Here is a 26,564-nt window from a genome sequence, read left to right as displayed (position 1 = left end):
GAAAATCTGCCATCTATCAATAATTAGGAGAGAAAATTAAGGAGCTGATAAAACAAATATGACTTACAGAAAATAATCATAAATTATAAAATTTTAGATGCAATGAAACCCTTCAATTTGTCAAATAAAAGTTGAACAATTTGTTAACTTCATATGAAGCTTCTAACCAATATACATAATGAAACAATTGTATTCGTACAATAAAAATGCATTAAATATTGCATCCAAGATGCAATTACATTATAAACAATGTTTCTTACCTGCAGCAATCATAGCTACATTGGTATTAATTACGAGAAATTCTCCTTTATATACACCAGCATGTATAAAAATCAAACGATTTTCTAGATCTTCTGAATAATTAAATGCAGACTGAATGGTATCAAAATACTGAAAAGAAAAGAAAATTACTCAGAATTACTTGAATACCTAATATTAAAATAATAAGCATTATTGTACCCCATGAATATTCTTCTATTAGCACAACAGCCCTGTGTCGAACATCACCTTCCTTGGATTCCTCTCCCATTTCACTCTAAACTTGGTCCAAGTTTGTAATTTTAATAATGTTAAAATCAGCCCAACTATTGAAGCATGGGTCTTTGTCTGACTCCTTTTCCTACTGGTCCACATAGTTAAAAATTTAATCTTGCAGAATTTGTATTAAAGGTGCTTTATGATTAGGTAATTCCAAAATTTTTACATCTGTGAAGAAAATTCTAATGAAATTAACATTGCAGAACATTACTTTGGTAAAGCAAAATGGGGACTTCATGTGAACCTCCTAGCGAATTTAAATACATAATTGGTGACAATTCCTGCCCGATAAAAAATGCACTGAAATAAGGTGTTTCAAAAGGAAAATTTAACATTCAAGAGGAGGGTAAAAGTTATGCTAATGTTGCAGATAATGACTTGACAGATATTTATAAAAGTAACACCATTGATATTTTCTTTCCTGTTCGAAAACATTCTAACCAACTAGTTAAAGTAGATGATATTGACATTGAAGGCTACATTAAGCATCAATTATCATAGCAATAGATTTGGGGGGAAAAATCCTAAATCAAAAGCCTGGAATTACATGCAGATTCTTGGGATGAAAAGAGATAAATTTATATCAATTAGGTCGAAATGAAAGAGAATTTAATGTTTTTAATATAATATCTAACAATATGTTTTGAGAATATATTGTTATGGAGATTCATTGGTATGCAGAGCAAATAATACAAATTTTTTAAAAAAGACCAAAAATTCAGATGAACTGACTTAACAGGGTCATTACAGAAACAGCAGCAATATGCAGAAAAGTGACTATATATATATATATATATAAAAGAGTCTTGCAAATAAGATCTCAAGATCTGGATTTTACATATAATGACTGTTGACAGTAAAATAAAATCTGTAAAAAATACTCCCCCCCAAAAAAAAAATTTTCAAGAAATGCATAAAATGAAAAAACATATTACTATTGAAAAATCCTTAATAAAATCTAAGGGATGCATGCCTCATAAAAATTTAATCTGCCAATAATGCAAGATTCAGTATTAAATTATATAAATCGTGCAAAGTCAGGATCAGGTTACTACAAAAAACTTGGAAATATATGCAGATAATGATAAAACAAATCCTAATGATGTGCATCTGAAAGCATTATCATAAGCCATTAGAAGCCTGTAAAGTTGTACAAAACACAAAAGGCATAAGTGAAACAATTTGGGAGTAAAAAAAAAAATTGTCAAGTGTCAAATTATTCAAATGTTAATATAAAATAAGCATTTACACAGAAATTGGGGAAAAAAGAGCTATTTATGAATCCCTTCCAGATAATAAATCATTTTCGCTCACTGATAAAACATAATTTTATTTCTCAAACATATTACAAAATTTAACCAGTTGCACGTGACATATATATTTATTCATATATTATACGATGTGTATGATTGGCACAACTTCATTTGCTCAACAAAGCATTAAATGGCTGATTATACAGTCTCAAATAACTAAAAATATACTTACATTTCATTACAACTTATTGGAGTTTTTTTTTTTGGGTCTTTTTAAAAAGACAAAAAATCGTATGCAGAACAAATAATAAAAACTTTTTAAAATTGTTCTGCATACGATTCATCTCCATTACAACAGATTCTCAAAACATATTTTCAAATATTATATTCAATCATTCTCTTTTATTTCTACCTACTGATATAAATTTATCTCCTTTCATCCCAACAGCCTCAACGTAATTCTGGATTTTTGCTTTATGATTTCCAACCCCAAATTTATTGCTTTGATAGTTGATGATTAATGTACGGTCAAAATGCTATTCATTGTGGCACCAGAGCTTAATTTGAAGAGCAAGGGGTTAAGTAATTTTGATTGTAAAAATTTTCTTAAGCCATATAGACAGGAAATGTTTTGTAATATTTCTTATCAACATTACCTTGAGAATTTTCTTCAGAGTCAAAACACACAACTATTCACAGAATCAAATTTATAATTTTCCATTTCAATGTAACTGAGATTTCCTGGTTCTTTTGTAACTAGCAAATATTTGTTTTTGTTTTTATTGATATTCAAGTGCATTTTTATTGTTGCTTTCCCTAAAGCAGAAAAAGGATATTGAACTACAAAAGCTGATGCCCATTTCAAAACAATTAACATTACACATAACAATTTATTCTTTGGCAATGGAGTCAAAATTAAAGCTGTAACAAATTCAAATAATAAACCATACAATTGAGCATAATAAAACATACAATAAAATTTTTTAATCACTTATCAAAGCTTATATCTCTCACATTTTATATTAATTCAGAGCTTTTCAAATTTTTTGAATAACAGTTAAAATTTTAAAAATATGTGTAAATCATTCTTTAAAACAGTCTTCCAGGGGACTTGCAAATTAAACGAATACAGAGCTCGGCTGAGCCCCCCCTCGAGCTCACCAGTGATTATGCTAAAAAGTCAACTTTTCTATTATGCAAAGTTATATATATATATATTTTTTATAAAATTGCATATAAAAGCATTTTGTCTAATAATTCAGGGGATTTAATAAACCATTGGCTTTTTAAATGGCAAAAGTTGAGAACTAGTTTTTACTATACCTTTGGATCAAAAACAAATTTTCACATGTGGTTTACATTAAAATGCCAGTAACAAATCAAAATTTAATAAAATAATAACAAATTATTTTATTAAAAATAAAAAAATTAAAGTTTTTACTTCTATAGAGAAACTAACTGCTTAAGTCAAGGGGGGGGGAAACCCCCTTGAAATAGTATTTCCGTTGTTATACTAAATTTCCAATAAAATTCAACTTTACCAGTTTTTTGAGTACTACCATATTAACAAAACCTCCCTAGCACACTTTCACGATTATTTACAGATGACAGGGTAAAAGCTACTTATCGGGTGCAAGTTGGTAGTTTTCCTGTCTTAGAAAGATCTCCAAACTATCAATATTTCTCATAAGACGGTAAATATTATCAACATATGAAATGAAAACACACTTTAGCAATTTAAAAAGTTCTTGTTATTGTTTTGCAATGTTCTTCTCCCGAAGTACACAGTAATCAGTTTTTGCTTAAATTAGAGAATTGCGAAAACTCGGCATCGTACACTCCTCGTTAACAATGGTTATTGAGGAAAAGCATTTCCTCACTGATCCTTTTAGAAAATTTTTAACAAAATTCTGTACTCTTTCAGATATTTTACCCATTTGCCGGAAAATTCCACAAGCTCATATTTGAAAACTCAGGCAAAATATATCACAATTTGTTTATAAAAACCACTAGACTTTGGAATACAACAATAAAGAATACAAATAAAAATGTTCCTTAAATGAAGGACTGCTATGAGCATGGTTACTGGAAGAATGGTTATGGACATGATTGCCAGAGATTGGCACAATCTGAAAATTTGTACCTGATACTGAGGTAGTTGCGTTAATAAGTCCTTTTCAGCGAAAAGGTAAATAGTTTCATTTTTTATAACTGATATTTCTGCAGTAATACTTTTGTTTATATTTTCGGTGCAAGAAGATAGCTATGACACAGGTTAGCAGCAAATGCAATATAATTAAAATTAATGAGTAAATAATCAAATCTAGTACTGAAGTCAAAAAAAAAAAAAAAAAAAAAAAAATGTAAAATTACAATTGACGTTTACACGAATATTTCAAAAATGTTATAATCTATACCAAATTGAATTTCCTTTGTTAAAAATGTTTCCCACCTTTGAGGTTAAATTAAATTTTCTTACGAACAAAATTATTATCGTGCTGCGCTAAAGCACATGAAATAAATACGAAGAACTAATATGTTACAACTATATTAATAAAGAAATAAAGGTTATATGTTGTCTTACAGTTATATTTCTCCCTCTATAATGGTCTGGATTGCTGTCGTACTGTTCTTGATAGCCAGGGCGCACATGTATACCTCGGTACTTTAAAAAAATTTAAACAAAAGAAATAAAAATCATTTTCCCACTATATTTAAAATAAAAATTTCATACTTAAAATAATATCAACATACCAATTGCTTAAAGCTTTCTTTCCATGGATTTTCATATTTACAATCTTCAGCTTGTGCAAATTCAAATACCTTCAATTCAGGATTGAAAAGTGGAAGATCATATTCGTAAACATTCTGATATAATGTTTTCCTACAAGGGAGACAGGGAAGATAAATCATTTGCAGAGATTCATAGTTCAAAGCATTTCACATAACTTAAAAATAATTGAACAATTTTCCACACATCAAAATATACCTAAAAAATATTATTTCTCTCACTGAGGCTTGAAATGAACCAGTTGAGATAAATTCTTTCAATAACAACAATTGATTTCTAAAGAAAATAGCTTCTTTTTTGATCATTTTCACCCTCCACCAAAAGTCATGTACTCATTGCCAACTTTGAAGAGCACCATCATGCCAATAATTTTGAGGGATATTCAAGTCTTAGCCTGCCCATTTGGTGGGATTTGAGCCCTAGACCAAACTACTAGTGTTCAGTGACTTACTGCTCGGCCACTGGTGGTCCAAGATGATTGAAGTAATATTCACACTGACTTTAACGCATATCACACTAAGCATTGAAGAAATTAATATTTTTTTATAAATTCTTAAATATGTGTTTCTCTAAGTTTATGTATACACATGAAAAAAAAAAAAAAAAACACCACATTTTTTTTATTAGTTTCATTAATACAGCCTGTCCTAAAAACAGGACAATTGTATAATCCACTGCTAATCCTTTTTTACGTAGGTGGAATGAGAGAAAGCATCTTAAACATAGTCCTTTATAGGTAACTGTGTGCAGCAATTCATAACGACAGCGATGAAGCTGTACACTCCGACGTTAATTTCCCTCTCACCCTCGCTAACTGTAATTGGATTTGATAAAAAAAAGAAGGAGAAACATTCTCTCCTTGTATGACTCGTTTTTGTGTTATGCAATGGACAGTAAACAATGTTTGTAATCATCGCTAGATATTTTTTCTTCTTATACCTAATAAATGTGTTATTTTGTGTGTGCTAATAATATTGATCGTGTTCCTTACATCGGCTGCATGGATTATGCTTTATTAAGGTAAGAACTTTAATTCTGTTTTATTCCTCTGCTCGTCTCGATTTAGCGAAGTTGTAATAGCATACCTTAACCCCGCATACCTTCAACAATAGATTACGAGACCGAGCGCATGTTTACTTCAGCGCATAAAATACATCAAGATAAGCTATCAAGAAAAAAAAAAATTACCAACAGAAAAGATACTTTGCCATAAATTACCGCTGGATAATCCGAAAAAGGAAAAGCCAAGGCCTGTCTTTGAAAGCGAAACAAAACTACATAGTTGTGTACTGCGCATTCGAAAAACAGAAGCAGAAATGGCTACTAGCAGCGAAAATAAATATTCGATCATGAAACTAAACAATAACAACTATCAAGTATGGAAATACAAACTTGAAATGATTCTGAAAAAGGAAAATTTATGAGATTTAATCGCAAATGATACACCAAAAGAAATAAACGCCGAATGGACAAAACCAGATGAATAAGCACAAGCTACCATAACTTTACTCATAGAAGACAACCAAACCGTACACATAAGAAATAAAACAACAGCTAGAAAGGTATGGAATGAATTAATGAAAATTCACGAAAGAAAGAATCTTTCCAGTAAACTTTACCTTCTCAGAAAGCTGTATACGTTAAAAGCAGAAAACGAATACAAACTCGAAGAACGTGAACAAAATGCTCGAAATCATAGACGAACTGCGAGGAATTGGTGAAGAAATAAAGGACAGTCACATTGCAGCGCTCTTACTAAGCGGCTTACCAAAAAGCAACAAAAATCTTATTACAGTTTTAGAAGCACGCACAGAAGAACTAACGCTGGAATATGTAAAAACGAAACTCATCGATGAATGCCTCAGAAGAAAAGAAGGCACGTGAACAGAAGAAACAACTGCTTTCAAAACGAATTTTAACACAAAATTCAAGAATTTTAATCAACGAAGATGCAATTATTGCAAAAAATTAGGACACATAGAAAAAGAATGCAGATTCTTAAATAATCACAAAGAAAAAGATAAAAGCGAAAGTAACTCATTTTTCAAGAATGAAAAGCAAGCGAATAAAGGAAATTATAGAAATAAACAGAAAACAAAAGTTACTGTAAATGAGGATAAAGATGAAGATGAAAACGAAAATAAGAATCTTGAGAAGACTGATAATTACACATTCGAAGTCACCAGAGAAAATTAATTTCAAACCTCAAACTGGTCAGTTGACTCAGGTGCTACTTGTCATATCATCGATAACATAAACTTTTTTACTAAATTAGATAGAAGCAAAACTGAGCAAATAACAATTGCTAACGGTACTCAGGTGAAGTTCGAAGGTATTGGAGAAGGATACTTATACTGTAAGGATGACGAAGATAACAAAACAGAAGTAAGACTCGGGAATGTGCTGTACGTTCCTGATCTAGAAGGAGGATTGATATCCATACGAAAAATTACAAAGAAAGGATTTATAGTTGAATTTGAAGAAGATATTTGCAGAATAAAGAAGAAAAATAAATCCAAAGGAATTGCTAAAGCAGAAGGAAATTTATATACCATAGTTGAATCGCAAAGAAGAAAAGCCAAAATTGCAGCTGCAGAAAGAAGTAAAAACAGCATAGATCTTTGGCATAGAAGACTAGGACACAGAAATTATGAAGCAATCAAGAGGCTAAAGAATGATGATCTGGTAACCAGAATAAGGATTTACGGAGAAGCCAAAAAGGAAAAAGAATCCGAATGCTGTATCAGAAAGAAAATGTCTGAATTGTTGTATCCCAAGTTCAACAACTATAGAACAAAATCGGTTCTAGACTTGATACTTTCAGATATTTGTAGATGAATCGGTACATCGCTAGGAGGAAAGAAATACTTCATAACATTCATTGACGATCATTCGAGATACACAACGATCTATCTGCTAGCTACAAAAGATGGAGCTATCACCAAATTAAAACAATTTGTAACCATGACAAAGAACAAATTTGGAAAGCAGCCAAAAGTCTTAAGAACAGACAATGGAGGAGAATATATAAGCAAACAGATTGAAGACTATCTAGAGAAAGAGGGAATCGAACATCAAACCTCTGTAGCAGAGCGGCAGCAGCAGAAAGAAAAAATCGATACTTAATGGACATGACAAGATGCTTGCTACTCAATTCAGGACTCCAAAGAGAATTTTGAGGTGAAGCCATCATGACAGCCACCTATCTACAAAACAGGCTACTATCAAGATCAGTTGAAAAAACACCGTACGAGCTCTGGAATAATAAGAAGCCGAATCTAAACCATATCACAGTTTACAGCAGCACAGCTTACTGTCTAGTTCCAAAGCAGAGAAGAATCAAACTAGACAAAAGAGCAGAAAAAGGAATTCTTGTTGGATATAGTGACCGTACTAAAGGATATAAAATTTACATGCCACATACAAACGACATTGTGATCAGAAGAAGCGTAATATTCGATGAAAACAAAAAAGAAGAAATGCCTCGTCAATTAAATGATCAGCATGAGGAAATAGAAACAAAATAGAAGAAAATAAACTGACAGAACCATGTCCAAATGCTAAAATAGAGGAAAGAATTGAAACAGAAGAAATTCCCCTATTACCGAGAAGATCTCAGAGAATGACTAAACAAATCCCACCAAACAGTTTCTCATACATGGCTAAGAATGAAGAAATCAAAGTTCCTAAAGACTGGCAAGAACTACAAACTTTTCCAAACAAAGAAAAGGAACTGTAGTTAAAATCCACAAAAGAAGAAATGGAAGCACTGAAGAGAAACAAAACATGAGAACTAGTCGATCTTCCAAAAGGAAAGAAAGCAACTGGAAACAAATGGACATTTAAAACAAAATCCAACGCTTCAGGAAATGTTATCAGATATAAAGCTCATTTAGTAGCTAAAGGATACTGATAAAAATTTGGGCATGACTATGATGAAACATTCGCACTAGTCATAAAGTATACCACAATAAGGACTATCTTGGCAATAGCAGGTCAAAAGTCTTAAGAACAAAAAAAAAAAAAAAAAAAAAAAAAAAAAAAAAAAAAAAAATGCACATAAATCACTTCGATGTAAAAAAAGCTTTTCTATATGGAGATCTGAAAGAAGATATATATATATGAAGCAACCAGAAAGTTACATCTCTGCTTCAGAAGCAAATAATTTCTGTAAACTGAATAAAAGTATCTACGGACTAAAACAGGCAGCCAGAAACTGGAATCAAAAGATAGCTGAAATCCTGCGCAAACAAGGATACGTTCAAGGAAAGGCTGATCTATGTTCCTTCACATTAATCGAGAACAATGCAAGAACTTACATAATCGTATATGTTGATGACATATTAGTTGAGAGCGACAAGTGTGAATCAATTCAAGAAGTTGAACGAATTCTCAAAGAACATTTCGACATTTGAAATCTTGGAGAAGCATCTACATATCTAGGAATTGAAACCGAAAGAGAAAAAGACGGAAGCTTGAAACTTCATCAAGCTAACAGGATTAGGAGTATGATCAAAATATTCAACGGAGAGTCACCAAAGAAACTAAGCTATACACCCATGACTACGAATTTTACGAAGAACGAAAACAACCAAGATGATATTTTTTACAATAATCGGAAATATAGGGAAGCAATGGGAGCACTTTTAGGAGTGCTCCCATTGCTTTCCTATTGCTTCCCTATTGCATTCTCTCCCATTGCTAACCTTGCAGGAGCTACAATGGATTATATTTAGCAACGGTATCAAGACCTGACATAGCAAATTCTGTTGGAATACTTAGCAGAAAAGTAGAAAATCCATCAACATCAGACTGGAACGGTATAATTAAAATCATCCGGCATCTGAGAGCTACAATTAATTAAAAATTACATCTAAAATCTAATGGTGCACCAGTCATCAAAGCTTACAGCGACGCTGATTGGGCAGGAGATAGCTCTGACAGAAAATCAATATCCAGATATATATTTCAAATAAGAAACAGTACGGTATCATGGACAAGCAAGAAACAAAATTGTGTTGCTTTATCTTTGACAGAAGCTGAATACTCTAACCTTAACCTTGCAGGAGCTACAATGAATTAGACAACTGATGGAAGATTTAGGTTTCGCTCAACAGGAAGCTAACATCGTATTTGAGGACAACATATCATACATAAATATTTCCAGAAAAGAAAAAGGAAGCAGTTACACCAAACACATCGATGTGAAATATCACTACGTATGTGATCTACAAAATCAAGGAATTGTTAAATTATAACACTGCAACAGTAAAATGATATATGCAGACATGTTCACGAAACCCTTGCCTAGACAACAGCTGGAATTTTTGTTAAAAGGAATCGGCCATACTCTGGACAAAATTCATTGAGTGGGAGATTGCGAAGCAATTCATAACGACAGTGATAAAGCTGTACACTCCGACGTTAATTTCCCCCTCACCCCCGCTAACTGTAATTAGACTTGATCCAAAAAGAAGGAGAAATATTTTCTCCGTGTATGACTCGTTCTTGCATTATGCAATGGACAGTAAACAACGCTTGTAATCATTGCTAGATATTTTTTCTTCTTATACCTAATAAATGTGTAATTTTGTGTGTACTAATAATATTGATCGCATTCCTTACATCGGCAGCATGGATTATTAAGGTAAGAACTTTAATTCTGTTTTATTCATCTGCTTGTCTCGATTTAGCGAAGTTGTAATAGTAAACAAAATGAACCACGCATACCTTCAACAAACTGCTGATTTTGCAGTGCAGATCTTTAGCTGGCATCTTCTTTGTCTACTTTCTCGTCTATTTGTCTATTTTTTTCTTTGTCTTCTGTCTCTAATTTCACAATAACACGTTCATTTTGAAGCTTTAGAAAATTTTCATTAACTTGTTTAACACCCAGTTTTCTGCAAGATGGATTTCTTGGAATAGAAACTCCTAAACAGTCAACTGTTATGTGTCTTTGAAAATCAAGCAGCTCATACTATCATCAGTAAATACCATATATGCTTGTGTAATGTTCACACCCCAACTTCACAGATAAAATATATGTTAAAAAAAATGACCCACACAACGTCCACACCCCAAAAACACCTTTAAAAACATAACATAAACACCTTAAAAAAAATAATATGCATTTGTTTTGTCTTTGGCTGGTGCCAGGATGGAAAGCAGAGACTTAACCCTTTGCGACACGCATATTTAAAATATATTTTAATCTTTAAAAAAATGCCTTAGAATAAGTCAGATAGACTTACTTAAGTGCCTTTAAGGCTTGAAAAAAATTCTGCGCTTTTATTTTTTACGGTGGAAGGTGGGATACCGTTTGTCCCACCATGCAACTAGCACATATCTTATAGCATATTGGTGTATAGCAGGAAAAAAAATCATATGTGGAATGAATAAACAAAATAAAGCGTGCATTCTAAAATATTCATAATAAACACACTAAAATGCATTTTGTACTTTTTGCATATACGCATGACTTGTAAAATTTTACATATGCACATTTTGCATATAGTATATATTTAATATTTTTAAATTTTAGGAACAAAATAAAATATTTTCTTGAATATTATTTTAAGATTAAAATTTGATACTCGTACACATGATACCAAATAAACTATTAAAATTGGCACTTGAATCAAAAACATTTATATATGATTAAAATTGAAAAAAAAAAAAAAAAAAAATCATTTTTCATGAAACTTTGAAAAACATGTTGTTTCATTCTTTTGTAAGCATAGAGGCACTTCACATGTTTCACACATCCAAAATGTTCGTCGTTCTTCTTTCAATATGCTGCAATATGCACATCATCTTCTCCTGCTCATTCTCTTTGGCGTTTTACTTACATTTTTTAGTCTTTTTTCTGGTTGTACGAACGGGATTTTAGTTTTTATTTGAACTGGGGATTTCAGTTTTCTTTTCAGCTCTTTCTTGCCTGCAAGTGCCATTAGACCTTCTATAACTGAGAGAAGAAAATCTTTCATTGTTTTTACATCATGATCAGGTTCGCGAACAAACTTGAATAAATGTGTTTACTATACTCGCATCTAAAAAGTAAAAAAAAAAAATCATGTGCCACCATTTCTTGCTTTTGCGGTCTATTTCATATAGTCTGTCAGTTGATCAATCAGTCGACATATCCCATATTCTTATTGTATGGAATAATGCTGTTTGGGCACAGTACTTTTTTTTTGTCTTTCCATCTCGCTCTTTTCTATTAACTTCTTTCATTTCAGTTGCCTTTTCCAAGCAAGACAGGATAGAAATGGATCTTTTATCCTTCCATTTTATGCAATAAATTGAATCATCACTAACTGAAAAGTCTATATATTCTCTTGACATAAATTAGTCTTTTAAAATTTGGGTAGATACTTCCGATCCATATTTACAGTGCCACATGCATAGATGGGTCTGTGTCTTTAAAAAGAGAAACAAATTATGCCTACTTCCCTTTCTTCTTCAGCAATAACTTCAACCTCAGTTATTCTCTCCTGGATTTCAATTTCATCTGAATCAGAACTGACATCTGAAGCATTTGAGTCGCAATCGGATGGCAATTCAGCAAAAAGATCCAAAGCTTCCTGAGTTGTTAATTTTTTTCTAGACATTTTAGCACATCAGAGCATACAACGGATGTAAAAGCGCGCACAATCACGAAAAAAGTAGATGCGAAAAAGAAAAGAAAAAATAATCATGAGTGCTGCCATCTATTGAGCGGAAATTCAAGTGTGTGGTGGGACAAATTTTAACCCACTTATTTCAACTGCAAAATTAATGTTATAAAATATTGAATCCAATTAAGATTTTTGAAAATAAAATACCTTTGAATATTAAAAAGAATCATACATATCATAAATTGTATACCAAAATTTTTAAAATATGGAAAAATGCGAGATACATGGATATCACTCTTGTGATCCTATTTTGAATATTTTTTGCTTATAAACTTAAGCCCTGGTATAGTAGTAACATATACTGAGAAAAATAATAACTAAAATAGATTATTTTTAAAAGATTAGAAAATTTCTAATGGAAATTGCTAACTGAGAAAATAAATATTAATTAGGTGGGACATATATTGACCCACCATGCCGCAAAGGGTTAAATAATAAATCGCCTTTAATTTGAATTAAATTATTTCAAAGATTTCATACAAAGACCATTTATGTGTGCTGCCTTATTTTTAGGACGATGAAGAAATACTAATTAATGTTACTACATTATTAATGCTGGTAAAGAATGCAAAAATTTCCCTAAATTCTGTAATTAACAGGGTGTCAGGAAATGACAACAAATAACTTTGTGCAAAAGTCAAGGTAGCAAAGAATGGGGGAAAAGAATAGGAAAGTTAAAAGCGTTTGTAATTTTAGCATACGCAAAATAAAATAAATGACAGATTTCAAAAATATTCTCTAGCTTTCCATTTATTTATAAGAAATTCTTTGAGTTTTGAAACAGCCGCAATACAGTCTTCTGCTACAATTTATATTACAGAAAAGTTTGAACTGAGTTTGAATGGTGAATCTGCTGTTATGTAACATTTGAATAAATACTGCACACGTTATGTCTGAATTTAAATACATGATTAAATACATAATAATTAAGTTTAAAAAAATCTAATTACATATGGTTACAGCATGTAATGTAGTCCTTTAAGCTAAAAATGCCTCAGCCCGTAATCAAAAGGCGCAAACAACAATCTATTCCTCATCTGATCTCCAAATTTACTAGACATCACACCTTGGAATACTTTTTTGCATTGAAATATGGTAAAATTTTTGTGCCACCATACCACCATTATAAACTTTAAATCCACTTATCCATGTTGTTCCACCAGTAACATCCGATATGCTTCAAGTATGGACTGAAACTAAAGTAAACTATAGACTGTGGGTTGCATAACAAAAAGATATCATATACAACAAGAAACTCGGACTGTCACAGTTTTAATTTCCTGTATCACAGGTGCGAATTAAAGTATTTGCTGTAATAATATGTGACAGGATAATTCTTTTTTATTCACCCTGCATATTTGCTTCCAGAGCTTATTGTATTATAATAAGTTTTTAGCTACTGTATACTTCAACATATAAAGTCCACGCCTGATATAAAAATAAGGAAAAGATGAGCATGAAAATGTTAGATTTCTACATGCACTTAAATTCTGTTTATTTAAAAGAAATGACATACATAAGAACTTAGAAATTTTCATTGTCGGATAACATGAAAAGTTCATCATATATCTTCAGCCATACCACTGTATTCTGGCTCATCTTTACCCTGTCTCTCTCATCCATAAATAAATAGTCATTGTTGGGAATGGCATCACTACAACAGCGAATAAAAAGCCAGATAGAGACTGACGTCATGGGACACCAGAGAAAAACGAACAGTTGCGGTTTAGTTAGCTAAGGACGATGTTTGCACGATGTGGTTAGATAGATATTGTAGCTAGATAAATATTTCTTGTTCATTAACTTGTCTTTATGTGTAAATAAATCCTTTTCCTTAAGTTTAAATGAAGTGCTCCATTTATGATAAGATAGCTGTTAATTCATCGGGTAGATGACTTATGAATCCCTTCTGAGCTAGCCATTGTTCGAACGTAACGCATTATGTAACATATCATTCGTGGGGCGCGATAAGAGCTAAAATAAATTGAAAATGGAGCTTACACAGCTTAAAACCGAACAAAAATGTCTAATTTTATTTCAGCTGAGCCTTATAGAGATAAATATTTTGAACTGTGTTCACACATCGAAAAGCTGTTGAAGAATCCTTTACCTACTGAAGTACCAGAGAAGTGCAAATTTAAACTGCCGAAGATCGAACTAAAGAAATTCAACGGCGAAGCAAAAGAATTTTTGACGTTTTGGAGCCAGTTTTCGAAGATCCATGAAGATAAATTCCAGCAACTCCTGCAAGGAGTTGTTCCTCAGTCCAAAGCCACACGGGTAGTGGAGAGCTTTCTGGCAATGGCGTCGAATTATCCGAAAGCAATCGCCCAGCTTCGAGAGAGGTTTGGAAGAGAAGACTTACTTGTACAGATATACGTCAGAGATCTTCTAAGCATGGTTATGCGTAATGCAAGCAGTGGACGTATGAAGACGGATCTTTCCACTCTCTATGATGATTTAGAAACCAAGATTAGAGCTTTAGAAAGTCTTGGAAGAGCGCAAGAGAAGTATGGTGATTTCTTAGCGCCTTTAGTTGAATCCTGCCTGCCCGAAGAAGTATTAATTGCTTGGGAGAGAAACAGAAATTTAAAAGAAGCACCTCAGCCTGATGACCGATGCCTGAAAAATTTGATGAATTTTCTGAAACAAGTGAAAGGAGAAGAAATGGTCGTGTTAGCCCGCACTGGGTTTGGTTCTAATCATATTTCTAAGAAAAAGGATACGCTAAATAAAAATCTAGAATTCGCCACCGCAGCTGCGTTAGTAAGTACATCAAATTCTGAGAGCCCAGGTAAGCGCAATTTTAACTGTCTCTTTTGTGAAAAACGGCACCCAACTAAAGAATGTTTTTCTGCTAGAAATATGACATTAGAAGGTAAGAAAAATATATTAATTAAAAAAGGGGCCTGTTTTGGATGTTTCAGATTAGGACACACTTGTAAAACATGTCAAGTAAAAAATTCTTGCATGTACTGTAATAAAAATCACCATTTTTAATGTGCCCCAATCACCAAGAAAAAAGCGCAAATGAAAAGTCTAGAAGTGACGTAACTGAAACCAGTACATTAACTAATAACTGTAAAATAGAAAATGTTTATTTAATGACTCTAATAGTTAAAATTAAATTTAGGAATGTTGAGCTTAAAGTACGTACATTACTGGATACAGGTTCTCAGCATTCGTATGTCAGTAAAAAATTAGTAGAGAATTTAAATTTAAAACCACTAAGGCAAATTAAACTGAAGCATTCGTTATTCGGGGAAAGAGAAATGCGAACGCAGATTCACGATGTTTATAATTTGTTGATTTCGGCATTAGATGAAACTTTCTCCTTTCAAATCGAAGCACTATCAGAGAGCAAAATTTGTGGCACAGTGCCAAAAGTGAATGATAGTGAAATTCATAATGAACAGAAAGATAGAGGCGTCAGTTTGTCTGATTTGGGTTCTTCTGATCGTGAGATCAGTCTGCTTTTGGGAGCGGATATTGTGGGCGTTTTATTTAATTATAAATCTGTTCGGTTGGAGTCAGGGTTATTTTTTATTGACACTTGTTTGGGACATGTGTTAACTGGGAAGCATGAGTCATTTGGAGATAGCAATGATGATACTGGTTTGAATGCAATTTCGTTGTATGTTAGTAATTATTCGATAAAAGATTTATGGTCTTTAGAATCCCTAGGTATTTCATATCCCATTGAAAATAATAGAAAGAATTTAGAACATTATAGAGTTTTGGAACATTATAGAGTTTTTTAGAGTTTAAAAATAATGTGAAAATTCTTTTGAACGGTAGATATGAACTTTGTTTACCTTTTAAATTTGATGTGGCTGATTTGCCGACAAATAAAGATTTAACTTGGAAGTGGCATAAAAGGATGTGCCAGAGAGCACAAGATAAAGCATTTTTAGAAGAATCTACTACGATTTTCCGGAAATGGGAAAAATTGAATGTAACTGAAAATACTGAGAAGGGACATTTTTTACCTCATCGGCCAGTAATTAAGGACAATACCACTACAAAAATCAGACCTGTCTTTGACACGTCAACCCGAGAAAGTGGTAAATCCTCTTTGAACAACCTTTTTGTATAAGGGTTCGAACTTATTAGAAATAATTACAGACATACTTGATAGGTTTCGAATTCATCCAATAGGATTATCTTCAGATATCGAGAAAGCATTTCTGATGCTAAGTATAGTCCCTCAACAGAGATTTCTTGAGGTTTTTTTATTCGTCCAAGAGTGAACAGATTGTTTACCGACATCGCAGATAAGTATTTGGGTTAAAGTCGAGTCCCTTTTTATTAGCAGCCTCAATTACACACTTATTAGATAATGTACCATCTGAATTTGATGCTATAGCACAAAAACTGAAACATTCTTTTTATGTGGACAATTGTATTTTTGGCGTTGCAAATATTGAGGAGGAGGAAACTTTTATTGTAAATGCAAAAGATATTTTGTCACGGGGTTGCTTTAACTTAAGAAACTGAGAGAGTAATGTAAAATGTAAGCATGTTTCTAATAGTACTGGTGTCACGAAAGTATTGGCAATTTTGTGGGATCTTGATAAGGACACTCTTAAGTGTAATTTAAACTTTGATCTTGTAAATGAAGATCAGAATTTTACTAAGAGAATCATTTTAGCTACAGTTCAGAAAATATTTGATCCAATAGGTCTGTTGTGTCCTGCAATCTTACCACGTAAGCTTTTATTGCAGGAAATGTGGAATTTAAATCTAAAGTGGGATACTCCATTATCAGATAATATTCAAATGTCTTTTAAAAGGTGGTTTAGAGAAATAGATGCATTAAGAGATATCGAAATCTCATATTATGTTGAAATAAATGATTCCACTGAGATGCATGTTTTCGTAGATGCGTGCAAAGAGGCATATGCCACCTGTATTTTTTTTAGAACAAGAACCTTTCAAGGGGTAAAAATTTACTTTGTTAGAGCAAAAACTAGAGTTGTACCTTTGAAAAAAGTAACGATCCCTAGGTTAGAGTTAATGGCTTGTTGCATTGGTGCCAGGTTGGCATATTCAGTGAAGCAGGCTTTAAACGCCCATGAGATTAAAACAATATTTTGGAGCGACTCTAGGGTAGCTTTATACTGGTTAAAAGAACATGGTGATTGGACAGTTTTTGTTTCGAACAGAATAAAAAAAATAAATAATCTGTTTCAGGGTTGCCACTCAAACAGGAGAAAGAAATTCCCTGACTTTTCCAGGTTTTCCAGGTGCGTTTCAAGAAAATTCCAGTCTATCCGCGTAATGTACGTTGGCTACGCTAAGAGGTAAATTATGGTATTACTTGTATTGTGTAGCAAATTCACTTAATTATTCAATAAATCCCAGAGGACATTTATTCTTAATTATTCTTGGTATACTTTGACAATTTTGTTTACTTTTCCACTTAAGAAACTTAATAAAATTTAAGATATATACATTGGATAACAAATGTATGTTTTATTTAATTATTACTCATGATCATCACCAGTTCAACACGAGGCTAATCGGGTCCTTATAAATCACAACGCAATGCTAAATAGTTAGGTTAGATTTTAGGTAAATTTAATTTGTGTGAGGTATGTTCTTAAAAAGCACCTTAACACTTGAAAACACAAATATAATTATAATAGTTGTTTTCTCCACTGAAGATTGAGATTAGAATCTTCCCAATCTGGAATAAAATAAGGCTTTTTTTGCAGACATTCTGCAGCTAAACAAAAGAAAGAAATCTATTTTAATAAATTGAGGTATTTTATATTAGTTCGCAGCATACATAAGAAAAAAATATGTGCATTAAATTTCGTGATGGTATGTCATCATACTGCTAGAATTAATTTCAAGATTAACCCAGAGAAAATTTCCTGAAATTTAGATATATTATTTACTAATAATTAATAAATTTAGAGGGAAGAAGCATCATTAAATTATACGAATAACATAAAAATAAAGATAATTACTTAAAAATTGAATTAGAATAATCAACGATATTTTAGCGAATATAGTTATATTACATGGTTAGCCTAGATGACAGATTACTATTTTTTTATTTTACTGCAAAATGGCAAGGTATTTATTAAAAAGAAAAAAAAAAGTTTAAAAAGATTTTGCGGTAAAATTCTAGTATACGGTAAGGCTTTGGCACGATTTTGAAAATTGTCGCCAAGACAAAAATGACCCGTTTACTGCGCATCATCATGTCACCAAATCCATACATGGAGATTATTTTAACCAAAAAACGTCTATGCAAAGAATCTCTAATTCTTTGGTCTATGTAAAGAAGAAAATTTTCCATACAAGTAAAATGCTATTATGCGGCTAGAATGCGGAGGGAAAATTTGCCAAGGGATTTGGCGACGGAAACTGGCAGCCAGAATTTCCCTCTCCGCGATGTGTACCGGAAATTGAGAAACATGTTAAGAAGGAACGTTCTTTGACAAAAGCTACGAAAATCCGTTTTTAAATTATTGCGAAAAATCCAAGAAGAAACGTTTTATCAAAGGACGTTTCTTCTTGGATTTTTCGCAATAATTTTAAAAACGGATTTTCGTAGTTTTCCCCCCACCTGAAAATTACTAACCTATGAATTAATTCACTTGCGCGAAAAAATATTTTCTTTTAATTTAAAGTTTAACTACTTGTGCTAAGACTAAACTTCACGGTTGCGGTGCCGTGTGCTACAATATAGCAAGTGGTAAAGTGTCTCATTTACGCCGCTCCGCATCTGCGAGTGCAATTCAGAGCTGTAACTCGAGAAATAAACAATCTCGTTGTTAGGCAACATGTGCACCATGTTATTTTCATTTTTGCGATAAATGCTTATCGACGTGGTGTTTACGTCGCTCGCAGTTTGAAACAAAAACATCTCGACCTGCGTGGCACGTCTTTTTAGCGCAAGTGTTAAAGAAATTTTAAAGGATATTCATTTAATGAACTCTTGATAACGTGACCTTCGAACTTCGACACCGGTTTCCAGCTTTGGCGGCAGATATATCACGCATGCACAGCTGTTTCCCTCTATGATGGAACGGAGCCATGTCTGTTGCAGAGAGGTTTTCCTTCTTTACAATACATATTCTTTGATTCTAACCTCCATGGTACCGTATACTAAGATTAAACCCATTTTGTTTTATACGAGAACAGGTACTTTCTTTAGTTCATGCACTGCACATGCGATTCTCGAGAATACTGGAAACCAAAAGTTGCGGGAAACTTGCTTTGCCTTTCTAAAAGGCAATCAAATTGGAGCTGCGAAAATTGGCTCTATGCCAGCAGACACTCACGTGATAGGCAATTCGCCAAAAAAGTGATCTCTTCCGAGGTCGGCGCAAAAATCGCTTTTTTTGGCGGGATCATTGTATGAACTTCCCTGACTTTTCCAGATTTTGACAAAAATACTTAAATTCCCTGACTTTTCCCTGAATTTTTTGGTCAATTTTCGAATTCCCTGACTTTTCCCGGTTCTCCCAGTTTTCCAGGTAGCGTGGCAACCCTATGTTTCCTAATAATGAATGGTGACATGTGCCAGGGAAAATGAATCCTGCTGATCTGATCTCGTGAGGGTGTTCTCCTAAGAAATTGTTAGATTCCTGCTGGTGGAAAGGCCCGGCACGGTTGTTGCAAACAAGAGACAACTGGCCTGATACCGAGATATTGACAACAGATACACCCGGAATAACACTCGAAAGGAGAAAGGTTAGGTTATGTAATATTAATTTGTCAGAAGAGAAAGTCCCGTGGTATGCCATTAAATTCTCAAATTTCCATTCAATAGTTAGAATGGTTGCATGGATATTGAGATTTATCAATAACGTAAGATCGCAGCATGATACTAGATGGGGGGGGGGAGAACTTCTAACGCAGGAGATTGAAAATCCTGAAATTCTGCTTATTCGTAATGTGCAAGCTCAATTTTTTCCTAGTGAAACCTCTATTCGGAGCTTGTGTGTTTTCAAAGATGTGAACGGAATTATCAGAGTTAAAACTCAAATTACTGAACGCATAGATAAGCCTTTCTTCATTTCACCTATTCTTCTTGTCATATTTCACCTATTCATTTCACCTGATAAATGTATCTTTACTCAAAGACTGATTGAATATTTTCACCGAGAAAACTGTCATGCAGGAACCCAGATATTACTAAGTATATTGTTCGAAAAGTACTGGATTACAAGAGGAAGAAGAGTGATACGTAGTGTTCTGAAGGACTGTATTAAATGTCGACGATACAAAACTAACAATTTAGTACGTCCGATACAACGAGTGTTTCCTCTAGAAATCCAAGATGATGATTTGTCAGGTTCATGTCATTCAAGTAATTCTCAAAAACATAAATATGCTGTACAGTCTTCAGTTTCTCATCGTGGAGACAACTTGCGTACCTCTCATCATTCAAAAATTTCTGGGTCACCCCGATCTCTGGACCCCACTGATGTTTCCAATGTATGTGACAGTTTTAAGACAACAAAGACAAGATCTGGTAGAACTGTTAAGATTCCACTTAGACAGAGCTTGATATACTTGAATGTTTTGAGTAGCTATCCAGCAACTCAAAGGGGGGGGAGGATGTTGGGAATGGCATCACTACGGCAGCGAATAAAATGCCAGATAGAGACTGACGTCATGAGACGCCAGAGAAAAACGAACAGTTGTGGTTTAGTTAGCTAAGGACGATGTTTGCATGATGTAGTTAGATAGCTATTGTAGCTAGATAAATATTTCTTATTCATTAACTTGTCTTTATGTGTAAATAAATCCTTTTCCTTAAGTTTAAATGAAGTGCTCCATTTATGATAAGATAACTGTTAATTCATCAGGTAGATGACTTATGAATCCCTTCTGAGCTAGCCATTGTTCGAACGTAACGCATTATGTAACAGTCATGTTCTGTTCCATCTAGACTGTTAGATATACTACATTTTTAAAATGAATTTTGAATTATGACAAGATAAGTTTCATTGAATGCTTTTATTATTCACTCACACACTACTAGACAGACATGATACATTTGACCTCCTTCTGCAAATGTTTTTTCATTTTCAAACAACCACATATTCTACTGTTTTAAAGTTTCTTTGAGTGGTTTACTGACACACACATCTAAAGGTTGAACTAATGGCCTTAATTCACCTGGAATAAGTGCCATGTCTGTATTAGACTCTTTCGACAATTTTCTTCATATTATCTGTTAAATGGATTCTGAACATGTCCCAAACTAAAAGACTTTCTGGAACCTTAAAGGCAAAGGGACGCTTTTCCCAAACATTACTTATTTATAATTTCACTCTGTTTTCATCTACCTTCATTTCAGATGAACATGATTGAAAACACCTTTTGGGAAATTACATTTCGTCATCGTCTTTCAAAAATAACCATAGGTTTTAATTTCGTACTGTATGTTAAGCAGGAAATCACTACGGCGAGGTAAAGTTTTCTGTGGCCTGTTGCTTATATGTGAACCATTTTTGTTCCTTTCGCATCAACTGTTCTAATGCCTATCATATCAAACATTACTGGAGTTTCATCCATATCTGTAATGTGTATCAGTATTTTTTGCCTTTGTAGGTCAGTAATACACTTCTGGAAACTTATCAATTTGTTGTCCCAGTCTTTCGGAAGTCTTTGCGAAACTTTAGTTCTTTCTTGTGGAATTAAATTATTCCATGAAATAAATCAACTACATCAGCTTAAAGTTGCTTTAAATTTTACACTTCCATTTACATTCCTTTTTGCCCATTTTAAGGTAAAGAAATGTATGCTCTTTCTTGTTACAACTAATGCATTCTGGGAATTTTCTAGAACCCAATTCACAACATAATTTAGGATAGGTCATTTTGTTATTCACAACAATTTAGGATAGGTCATTTTGTTATTCCTTTATGCAAAGTACATTTATTCTTTGGCATTTTAGCTATTATAATTTCATTTCCCTTCCGTTCATGTAGGGAGCTCTGACCAACACCAAACATCCTTGCTCTAGCACGATTTCCATTTTCTTTTGCAAACTGAATGAAATTGCATTTGAAACCTGCCCTGGATTGGTTTTGTTTGGCAGAAGCCATGTCACTATTAAACGGAACACTAGATCAACTACACTTCAACTAAAGCATGTGCAATTTACTGAAACCTTCAATGTTCATGCCAAAATCATAACTTCAAATGAGTACAGAAAGAGAAAACATCTGACTTCTAATTCCATAAATCTTTCAAGTTGGAAATGCATTCGTATCCAAAATTATGTCCATATATTACCTTAGAATAATATCCTTGTGCACAACTGCAGTGAATACAACTAATCCTCTTTATACAGTTATTTACTCGATGAAACATTTTCCCCACACACATATTGTTCCCCTTATCACTTGTCAAGTCAGTATACCATTGCTCGAAAGACTGGGAAAAATCCTCAAATGAACGAATGACTTCAAAAGATAAGAGCATTACATGTATTTCTTTCAGGTTTCTTCGTAAAGAAAAAGGTGCGAGTTATACCACGAATATACCTAAAAATGAAAAGGAAATTAGTTCAAAATTATAGATGCGTGTTTATACACTGGTGTGCAATATACACTGGAATTATGGTGCTTTTTGAGTTTCTGCCAACCCAGTCTAAACCTCTTGGAAGAAACCTATCAGGCTGCTGTCAATAAAAATGACTGTCTGTTGATTATATGCATGCGTGTATTGCTTCAAAAATACATTTACATTAAACATATAATGCTACAGTAAATAAAACAACAGATAAGTAGATATATAAATAATTATAAAAGAAGGTGTTATATATTAATTATATTCACTTACAAATTACCTATCTTTCAACAATGATTTCAATTGAAATTATATGAAAGATTTCACAAATACTGTAATAAATACATAAATTAACTTAAAAAATGTGCACTGTATACATACAGAATAAAAAATAAGGAAAAAATTACCAAAGTTCTGTGTCACTACTAATGATACAGAAGCGCTTGCAAACTTGTGCTACACGACACAGGTCTCGCTCCATCAAGTAAGAGAAAATAGTAAGCAGAACTGTATCTGGAAGCTCATACAGATGATGGGCTGCTTCACCTGTATCTACAAATACATATTCAAAAAATTAACCTTCTGTATATGAAAAAAAATTTACATAAGATAGATCAATTAAAACCTTGTTACGGCTTAATTCAAATCTTTTTACATAAATTAATTGCCATTTATTACAGCGATGTTATAAGCTTAAATGTGTTCTCGGCTGTAACACAAATATCATCACACATATTCCTCTCCTTTTGTTAATCTGCTACTGCGACCTATAATTTTTAGCTTAAAGTGACATATTTATACTTACCGAGTCAGTAACTAGCAAAAACTTGCCTGCATCCATCTGGTCCACTTCTTCTAACTATAATTAAGTAATTCCCTTGGTTTAAAATCATTTCTGTCAATTCAAATCATGTCAAAAGTTATTTTCTTGAATAAGTTTACTTTTAGAACATGACCTTTCCTGCATATTACAATAGTGTATAACATATTAGTGTAAACAAAAAAACAAAAGTGTAACACTGCTTTTTTGGCGATGCCAAGTTACCAGACCAATGGACAGTCAACAGACATAGAGCAACAGGTTAGAGCCTACTCCACAAGGATAATATCGACTGATATTAAAAACAGGATTTTTTTTTAAATAGTCATCATATTGTGTGTAATTATAAATGATTTCTCAAAGCCTCCTATCTGATTGACGGAAAAAGTCTATAATGGCAAACTAAATGTAATGATCAAATTTTGGTTTTACATTCTTCATTACAGAATTTAAAACAGTGGTAGACTTGAGATTGTGTAATGGGATTTTAATCATAGATAGAGGTAAATAGTGAGAATATTCTCATCTGAACCATGAAAGCATAATTTGAAAAGAATACAAGAACAATGTTGCTGAATAGAGAAATATAATATTTAGAGACAAAACAAACAAACTTAAGACTAGTGAAAAAATACATAATCTTTATCTACAATCAAGAATAATTATATTTTCCCCAATTCAAATCAATCAGTATGATCAATAAAAAGCATAAATATCTAAAGTCAAACCTACACTAATTTGTAATGATGTGCTTAGCACTAGATTTTAAATAACAGCATTCATTAAATGAAGAATATTGAATCTGTTTTAAAGAGAGAAAAATATGCATACAGTAAAAAATTCACGATTTTATTGTTTACTGCAGAAAAATATGGATCCGAAGAATTTCATTTTTCATAACGATAATATATCTTGTTATCAATGAATTTTTATACAGAGTAATTAGATGAAAGGCAGTTAGATGACTTCACTTGCATGTATAATTCTCAAACATTAAGCATACTGAAAATTTCCAAGAAAAAAGGTCTAAGACTACATTGTTAGGTTTAAAAGAGCATTGATTAATTATCACATTAATGAATGAAAAAATTGTTAACAAACCATCTCTAAATGGTTTCATGGAATGGGTTTCTCATAAACAATCTGAAATTCATATACTACATGTTATAGGAAGAGAACAGATGAGCTGAGTACACAATTATAGGAGGGGGAAAAAAAAAAGAAAAAAAAAAAAAAAAACTTTTTGACTTCGTTGTATGGAATATTCATTTTCCCCAGCATTTCCTTTAAACTTATTTCCTCGAATTTCATCAGAGATATATTTCTCATTCAATTAATTCAGTTCCCACTTTGTGGCAAGGTAAAAGTCAAGGAGGTTAAAACAAAGCTGCTGCAAGAGAAGCATCATCATTTCTCCTATTAGAACCTGCTGCCAAATAGGTTAACTGCAGCGGTTAAGTTGTTAACTAAAACTCTCGGCCCCTCCTCCCTCTTAATTCAGTGACCTGAAACTAATGGAATTATTAAATTAATTAGATTAATGTATATCTAAAGGAGGAGTGTACATCTTTAAATTTTTATTTTAAATATGATTTACGGTAAGTATTTTATCAGCAACATTTAATCTTATAGAGGTGACTTGCATTAAAAATAAGCCTTTCAGTAATATTTTTAATTTAATTTATGTAGTAATTTTCTTAATGAAAAATGTGCTGGGTTTAAAAACTGAATCATTTAACACTTTAATGCACATTTTCCAGCTTTTACTAATTTATTTGCTAAAAAAAATAATAAATCGGTCTCTAAGCTAATTTTGGGTATTAGATGATAGAATTATTGAGAGAGAAACATGAAAATGCTTGAATCAGAGTGATACATGAAGAAAATATTACGAAGTGTCTACACATCTGACAGTTAGCTCATATACAGTAAAAATGCTTAATGTCTGACTAATAGTGCAGAACATACTTTCATTGTGTCATGCCAATCTAGTGCCATTTTGATTTATGTTTTCTTTATATCAGATGAATAGTAATGTTAAATATCTGGCTGAGCAAATAAATAAAATGTTTCCTAAAGCAGCAAATAATTTAGTTAATCTGCTCAACTCGCAGCATTTATTGGAAACTGGCATTAAATAATGCTTCTAATTGAGCATGCTTGTCCAGAAACATTAATATTGTATTCTCAGCTGAGCCATTAAAATTAGAAGCCTAACATTAAATGTCCTTTTATTGTACGCAATTCTAGTATTATTTTCCTGTTTTGTAGCAAAACTAAATAATGAATATTCAAAATTACATAAGAATTGCAGCAAGAAGCAGTGGCTTTTGAAATTATGTACTTGTTTTGTTGGTCTTAATCCAAATTAATTAATTTTGTGTGTTCATTGCATGTATGATTCTTGCATTTTTTTTTTAGCTTCAAACAGGGACTGTTAACATTTTAATGACTGGAGAAGGAGGAAAGTTTGACAAGATCATTGAATCCTCTCCTTAAAAAAGTTATACATGTAACCTGTATCAAAATGTTCTGAATTAAGACTCTGTAGTGTGCCAGGAAAAGATATAACAGGATTGCACTTACAGGTAGAAGTTAACCCCTTTAACAATTTTCAAAAGAAAAACAAATCTGAGAGGAAACTTCCATAAGGAGTTATTTGCGCCGACGATAAAAATATATCATTATACTCTGCTAATAAAATTTGAAACTGCACCAATATTAAAACATAAAAGAAACACTGAGGCATATATACAATCTTCAAAATAAAATCATCAAGCTTTATTGGCATATTCTATTGGATGTGATCACAGCAATGCAGTTAGCCATACTTTGTCAGGCTTGTGATGTGGAATGACTGAACATCATTCCATTGCACAAAACCTTGACTGGAGGAGATGTGTTTAGACTATTTGCTGAATGTCTGGAAAAACTATGATTTTTTT

General features: G+C 32.6%; 1 protein-coding gene across 1 annotated transcript in view; it reads right to left on the bottom strand.

The window, feature by feature from the left end:
* The window catches only part of LOC118202479 (uncharacterized), a 116,165-nt gene that overhangs the window by 52,325 nt on the left and 37,276 nt on the right, over positions 1 to 26,564 (bottom strand). Inside the window, 4 exon segments of the mRNA XM_085826759.1 lie at positions 261 to 390; positions 4,375 to 4,455; positions 4,545 to 4,674; positions 23,207 to 23,351. Of these exon segments, the coding sequence (XP_085682885.1) occupies positions 261 to 390; positions 4,375 to 4,455; positions 4,545 to 4,674; positions 23,207 to 23,351 (486 nt within the window).

This window comes from Stegodyphus dumicola, chromosome 11, assembly GCF_044657685.1.
Source record: "Stegodyphus dumicola isolate Sdum_Otavi_A_Nest chromosome 11, ASM4465768v1".
NCBI classification, from domain to species: domain Eukaryota; kingdom Metazoa; phylum Arthropoda; class Arachnida; order Araneae; family Eresidae; genus Stegodyphus; species Stegodyphus dumicola.
The sequence above is the reverse complement of the archived record's forward strand: the minus strand, read 5'-3'. Positions and strand labels throughout refer to the sequence as shown.